At 35.2% G+C, this 7,908-nt stretch overlaps 1 protein-coding gene across 1 annotated transcript; it reads right to left on the bottom strand.

Annotated features, from left to right (window-relative positions):
• Nucleotides 1-3,899: 3,899 nt before the first annotated feature.
• Nucleotides 3,900-7,436, bottom strand: LOC111164938 (myelin P2 protein). Its single transcript, XM_022555004.3, has 3 exons — nt 6,920-7,436; nt 4,814-4,986; nt 3,900-4,599 (listed from the first exon to the last, which is right to left on the bottom strand). Exons 1-3 carry the CDS (start codon nt 6,990-6,992, stop codon nt 4,477-4,479), a joined length of 369 nt encoding a protein of 122 aa, XP_022410712.2. The 5' UTR covers nt 6,993-7,436; the 3' UTR covers nt 3,900-4,476.
• Between the last annotated feature and the right edge of the window lie 472 nt (nt 7,437-7,908).

Raw genomic sequence — 7,908 nt, 5'->3', positions numbered from 1 at the left:
GTAAAAATACTGAGGATCTGAGAGGTGAAGTAACTTGCCCAATGACACACAGCTAGTAAGTAGCAAATTGGAATTTGACCTAGGCAGTCTGACCGCTCTTAACCAGCTTATATCAAAAACAACTAGAGAATCACAATTATTTTCTAAGACTATTTTTGAATACTACAGAACTCTAGTGGTTTTTTTTCCCCTCTCCTCTCTTCTGGTTGTTTGAAGATCTTTTTCAAATCTAACAATATGTATCACCTGCTGAAATAATTATTTTGTTTTCCTCATTATCAGTGTAATTCCACTTTTCCTGTTATGAAAGCAAAAGTACTCACGATTTTTGTATAATAGTGCAATTATATTTATTGAGGAATACTTTTTTATGGTGAGTCATATTACCACAAACCTCTAAAAATCACACCATAGTTTTTAAACTCTCCTTTTTTGTGTGTTAATCTAACTGGAGCCAAAGAAATCAAACTGCACCCTGGTTATGATGCCTCCCAGACATATTGGCTGAATGCCCAGAGGCAGAGAAGGACCAAGTGTAGCCTAAACAAAATTGTTTGGAAATAACTTCAAACTTGCATAAAATTTCAAGAATCAGACTAATTCAAAGAGAACACATACAGCTTTTACTCAGATTTATCTGTTGTTAAATTTTACCCCGTTTGCTTTATCAATTGATCTCTTTTTGTATGCATGTACATATTGCGTGTCACACACCCAACACTTTTTTCTAAATTTTTTGAGAGTAAATTGTATACTTTATGGCTCATTACTCCAAAATAGTTCAGTGTATATTTCCCAAGAGTAGGGGGATTCTCTTACATAATCACAGTAAACTTCTAATTTACGACTTATATTCCAATTTGCCAGTTAACCTAATATTGTCCTTTGGAGTGTTTATTTTATCTCTAGTGCAGGATCCAGTCTGGGATAACTTATTGCATTTAGTTGTCATGTATTTTTAGTATAATTTAATCTGGAACATTTTCACAGAGCCTTTCTTTGTCTTCTATGACATTAACATTTCTGAAGAATTCATTTAACACCCCCTCCCCTTTTTAATAGAACATTCCTCATTTGGAATTTGTCTGCTATTTCCTCATGATTAGATCTAGATAAGGATTCCAGGCCAGAGTACTGCATAAGCCATGTTGCTTCCTTCTCAGGGTATCACATTTGAAGGCACATGGTTTTCATCTACCCTCATTGATCAGGTTAATTTTTATTACTCAGTAAAGAGGTGGCACAGTTTTTCCACTGCATGGTTACTACTTTTTCCCTTGTAACTAATAAGCAATCTGTGTGGAGGTATTTTAAGACCAACCTAATACCCTGCTCCTAATCAAAATTTTGCTCTAGCTTCTACCTCCATTGACAATTCTTGCCTGAGCCAATATTGACCGTGATGGTTGAAAAAATGACAATTCTTCCAATCCCAGCACCTTTTCCACATTTACCAGTCAGGCTATGACAGTCTACTGTAAGGAATATACTTTCTTCTCTCTCTCTCTCCCTCTTCCAGTACGTATTCATGGTTTCTTCTTTGTCTCCCAGTGTTCTATAATTTACAATTTTTCTCTATTATTTTCTTCTCAAATTGTCCCAGTTTTGTCCAATTGAGAGCACCCTCAAGCTGACTCTGATACTTTGGTGACATATCTCTATTACTTTTGGGGAAAGCTTCCTTAATTTCTGGCATAAAAAGATATTTCAGGCTGACGTTGTACCTACCCTGTTCTCACATCAGAATCAGCCATTTCTCCAAGGAACCATCATTCTTTTTAGTGGAGAATATATTAGACACCAAGATCTGAGTGCTGGGTGTACTCATTCCTACTGAGATGTCTTTGCTTGTAAGCTCTTAAGGTAGATAGAGCTAAGAAATATATGCATGTGTATACACATATCCATACATATGAATTTACATCTATTCCAATCCATTTGCACACAGTTCTTTCTTGCCTTCCCTCTGTCATATTTGTATGTGCCTTCTTCCAGAAGGAAAATTCTAGCTCCTAACAACATCAGAATATATTCTCATTTGCTCAATCATGTAATATATCTGAAATAGTTTTGTTACCTGGGCAGAGTGGTCCCCTATTCCTGCCTGTCAAAAATCAGCTGGACCCAGTAATTCCATGCCTAGTTAATATTCAAACGAAAAGGAACTCATGTTTCCACAAACAGCCTTATACAAGAATGTTTATAGCAGCTTTATTTATAGAAGCTGAAAACTGGAAATAACTCAATTATCTTAAGAGAAGAAGGGATAAATAAACTGTAATATATTCATGCAATGGAATACTACTCAGCAATAAAAAGGAACAAATTAATGTTGCATGCAACAATATGGATGAATTTCAAAATTCATTCATTTAAAAAGGCAAACAGAAAAGAACACATAATGTATAATCCAATTTATATGACGTTTGAGAACAGGCAAAACTAGTCTACGGTGATAGAAACTAAATCACTACTTGCTTTTGTTGGAGCTGGGACAGGGCAGGACATTGACTGGGAAGGAGTGTGAGAAAACATTCTGGGATTAGGGAAATGTACTATATCTTGATCAGGATGCGAATTATATGGGTGCATACATTTGTCACATCTCTATCTTTAATATCTGTTAATTTCACTGTCTGTAAATTAACCCTCAGTTTTTAAATTGGCTGGAGTAGCAGCTGCCCTTTTTAGCTGAAGCTAGAACTCCTCAGTGTAAAACAGCTCCTTCTTCTAGTTTGTTTCACTTCTGATCCTCTAAACCCATTACTCTCCTGGTCCCTGAAGGCATTTGAGTTTGCTACCCCAATCAATATATTTACTTCTTTTTACTATGCTATAACTTCCTTTTACTATCATTTCAAATATTTAAAATACAACATAAGTTAGAACTTCACAGATAATCAAATGACATTATCCATTCTTTAGGTCTGACCAATATACACACTTTAATCTTTAATACAGTAATGACATGCATACAAATTGAAAATGTTTAAATAACACTGAAATTTAGATTAGTCCTCAGTTTAGGCCTTTGCTTATCTGATCTATTAAGACAAAAGCGGAAACAAACAAAGTGCAGTGTAGTCAGGCCTTGCCAATGGAAACAGCTGATTTCCAACATCAAATGATCAAATATCACTTCAATGAGGAAACAACTTTGTCAGACCTTCTCATAAATTCTGGTGCAGACCACGTCCTTCATCTTACATTCCTTAAAAAAAAAAGAGAGATTAATTGAATATCTAAAACTCAAACTAGGTGACAGCAAATTTGTAATAATAACAGACATTATAAGCAATCTCATAAGATTAAACTCAGAAAGAAATAAAATATCAGTATGTCAGTCTCCAGGAATTTGGAATCATGACCATTGAAACAGGGGAAACAGTTTTAAAGCTGATCTAAGTTACAGCAGAGGTATATATATATATATATATATATATATATATATATATTTTTTTTTTTTTTTTTTTGTAGTACGCGGGCCTCTCACTGTCGCGGCCTCTGCCGTTGCGGAGCACAGGCTCCGGACGCGCAGGCTCAGTGGCCATGGCTCACGAGCCCAGCCGCTCCGCGGCATGTGGGATCTTCCCGGACCGGGGCACGAACCCGTGTCCCCTGCATCGGCAGGCGGACTCTCAACAACTGCGCCACCAGGGAAGCCCCAGGGGTATATTTTTTAAGTGGCAAGTTTTCATGCATAATTGGCACAGATTTAAATCTACTAAAACAGTGGTTTTCAAAACTATCTGCACATCTGCATTATCTGGCGAACATTTAAAAATACTGATGGCTCCTCCTCCCCAAGAGATGTGCATGCAGTTGATCTGTATTGGGGCCCCCATACTGGTATTTATTCCCCATGTAAATCTGCTGTGGAGCTAAGGATAAAGCTCCTCTGTACTAAAGAAAAGAATGTTCAAAGAACTACATAAATCTATCTATAGTCAATTTGCGTGTTGATTAGTAAGAACAGAACCTGAGACTTAAAAAAATTGTTAGAGGTCATCTCATATAACCTTTGTCATCATTTTTACCTGCCAACTACAAAAGGTCTCCAATGGCCTCAGCTTGAGTTGTTGACATGTTTTAGTCCAAGTTACTATGGATTCTTGAAAACAAAATGCTTAGCTATCTACAAATATTCTACAATTGACTGGGGATGTGCTTTGCTTTTAAAACTTAGATTTGCTTTTCTCCTTGTGTGTCCAAATTAATGAGGTTTACCCATACTTTTTTTTTTTTATCATTTTTAGGTGTTGTTATTTCTAAAATAACAAATGAGTTGTATCATTTCTAAATTCCTGAATCTGAACCTGAAGTACCTGTAGATGAGTCTTTATAGTTCAAAGATCACCCAAACATTAACTCTGATTTTATTCTTAACCATTCTTATCCATTTGTATTGCAAAGAAAAGAGAATATTTTGAAAATAATATAACCATTTTCTCTATTTAAATGGCTATATTTATGTATTTAGAGTAAAATTACTCTTACCACTACCATTTTTCCATCCACCAACTTTCTCTTTATTGTTGTCTCTTTGCCATTCCATTTCTGTACTTGATTCAACGAGCCTCTTGCCAAAGTTACAACGCTCTGCAAAGATAGGTTTACATAATTGACTTGCTTGGACTTTGGCTGAGTAAAGAAGCAGTTCATTCAGTATTGAATCATTTTCATAACAGATGTTTTATGAGGCACATTCATTTTTCAACAGAAGGGAGTGGTCTACCCTTTTGAATACTAGCAGGAGTAATCTTCTCTCTCAAAGTAGTAGACTGGACCAAATTTGAAGAGAAACAATTTTTACCTTTGTCTTTCTATTGTCAGCTGTGGTTTCTTCAAATTCCTGGCCTAGCTTGAAGGAGATCTCTGTATCTTTAAAGGTACTTTCAGTTCTTATAGTTATAATATCCCCTTTTTTGCTGATGATCACTCTTGGTTTGGCCAAATCTCCCAGTTTTCTGGTGGCTAATCCCACACCTGAAAATCAAGATACTGTTAGAATTTTGTTGACCAAGAGAACCTCTACCTAAAGGGACTATGGGTGGCCATATTTTATGCTCAGCTGTGCCTCAGCTGTATAGATGGCAAGTAATAGCACTTACTGCTAAGGACCTTCTCCCATGTTTCATCACCTGATGGAAACACATGTCCACGGACTTGAATATTTTAAGTTTTGTTATTACAAAAGTAATGCCTGCAGATTTTAAAGCTAAAAGTGTTTAGCTTAAATAGTGCAAGTCATCTATTTTTACCACATCCAAACCCATGCTCCATTAAAAACTACTAATTATAGTTTTGTATGGATCATTCCAGACATTTTAGTTTGTATGCATAAATATTGTAGATATATTTTTAAATGAGACTATGACTTATACATGCTATTCTATGATTTTTTCCCTCAGTAATATAATATGAATATAGAAAAGAATTCCTCCCATATCCTCGATAGAAGCTCATTTCTGAAATTTTGTTGTAGCCCCTAAAATGATCTGTACCATTACAAATGATCATAGATAAATAAAATAATTTTTAAAAAATTTTCTGCATTTGAAAACAAAACAAAATTAGACTCTTAATTATTATTACTATGCTACCCAAGATTACAGAAATACATGGAAAAATAGAAATGTCAGATGAGAGAGATACATGAAGAAAAAACTAGTCATATATAAATATACATATATTTATATTTATATATACATAAAGAAGTGTGAAGAGTTAGAGCCAATAAAGGATTGTGAATGATACTCTTTCTTCTAATTCTGATTAATCTTTTTTTATTTGATATGATTAAGGACAATGCTTTTCAGACTAAACCTCTACAATAGACACTAAGAATCTACATTTTACAAACACCCCCAGGTGTCCTTATGCACTCTAAAATTTGAAAATCACACAATTAGGGAGTCTTTCATTGAGACTTTCTTATATTGTATTTTGCTTCTTCCTCGGCTATAAAGTGAAGTCCATAAATTTAACCAATCTTATGGTATGGATCTATTCCCATAAGTTCCCATAGTTTTCCAGGCAACACAACATGATTTTGCTCATTTTATCTAAAAATAGAACTCTTCTTATATGCTTTCTGAACAGGTAAAATTATAAGTACTTTGATGAGCATAGCAATCTGAGGTCATTGGCTTCACTCTCTACTTATTTATACAGCTCTGGACATTTCCAAAGACTCCTCACACTTTTGTGCTCATATCTATGGAAAATTCCCTAGAAATAGTAGCAAATAAAGTTGCTATACTAATGACTAGGCTTTCCATCTCCATCCACTGTTCCATCTCCAGGAAAGCCTGATGTTAGTGTAAATGAGCTTGAGTTCACTGCCACAACACACTTCTTTTTCTCTCAGTAACTTTCCTAGACTGTGAATATCCTGCTTTATGAAGCATTCACTTTTTACAAACTCTTTATCCACATAGTTATGTAATAACAGACAACCTAGAGGTAGAGACAGAAAACTTCTGGTATAGCTAAGCATCAAAATTTTAAATTGAAGTTTTCCATTAAGTTTAGTATATTCAACTCTTTATTTCATGAGCACTTTAGTTGTTGTAGATCTAACTTTCAGGAAAGCCAGAAAATAGGTTGACTAAGCTTCTAAGATTTCTTTCCTCCAGGTTTGGAACGAAAACCTTATTGATACGAAACTGCCTTTGAAATCATTGGGCACTCTAATGCATTTAAGCAGCTCTTATCTGAGTTAAAATCTATTAAAATTGCCACAAATAAAATGCAAATAAATTATCTGATTGACACAACAGAAGATTAATCCCAGAAGAGGATTGTACTTCAACCTGTGCAAACTCCCAGACTCCTGGAAAAGGAGTTAGAAGGAAATAGTCATGCATCTTTCTCAAAAAGGATCCTCTCAATTAGAACAACAGAGAACATTTCTTACCCAGAGCTTTCATGTAATCATCAAAGTTCTCACTGGAGACAAGTTTCCAGGTGCCTAAGAATTTGTTGCTCATTGTGATGGATGAGAATTCAACACAGTGGTAGGTGAGATTCAGGAGACTCAAATGAGATGCTGAAGTCTCAGAAGATTCTTTTCAAAGATGTCCACAGCATGTGACTCTCACAGAGACCCAATGGGGAAAAGCAGTGTCAGGACTGGGCAATGAATGGCTCTTCAATCATCCACTGGGACAAAAGAGAACCTCACATAATGTCTCCTTCAGTTTCCAAAAATGTTTATAAAAATCAATGACAGTACTATTTGAACCTTCAAAAAAATTTTGGTTGCTCTTACATTTTTGAGAAGTGCTTAGGTCCTTAATGCTTTGGAAAAGAGTCTATCATTGAGTTCTATACCAAATTAAATTATATGAGCATTAATGAATGAATGTGTGTGTGTGTGTGTGTGTGTGTGTGTATTTAGGCATCTTGTTCACTCTCAATCCTGAGTCTGCACAATTAAGAATTCTTATTGAAAGAGAATAAAGAGAGGAAAAATGTCCATGAGTATTGTGATAACTGCCTCAAATATGTTGTGGGAGAGAAATGCAAGGGAGCAGTGTGAGGAAGTATTCATAGGTAAGGGAGGCTTGGCATAGTTGGCATATCCAAGGCAGTTAGAGTAGGCAGACAATACGGTCAGTCTATTACAGCAGAACACAGAAATTGCTTTCATGGGTGAACAAAAAGTAGCACTATAACACGCTCGTTGACCACAGAAAAGATTTTCATCTTAAAAAAACCTTAGTTCCAAATTAAGCAGGTTCTTGGTTAATACAACAATATTGAGTTTAAGTCCTTTAAAGTAAATCTACAATTTTAGAAAGGATTTTCTACAAAAATAATATTAATATATATTGAGAGCTCAGTAGTCACTGTGCTAAGTGCTTACTATAGATTATTTCATTTGATTCTCTCAACAACTCGAAG

The sequence above is a fragment of the Delphinapterus leucas genome, chromosome 17 (assembly GCF_059928025.1).
Source record: "Delphinapterus leucas isolate spDelLeu-1000000601 "Yukka" chromosome 17, BTC_Dleu_Yukka2, whole genome shotgun sequence".
NCBI lineage: Eukaryota > Metazoa > Chordata > Mammalia > Artiodactyla > Monodontidae > Delphinapterus > Delphinapterus leucas.
This window is presented reverse-complemented; position numbering and strand designations above follow the sequence as displayed.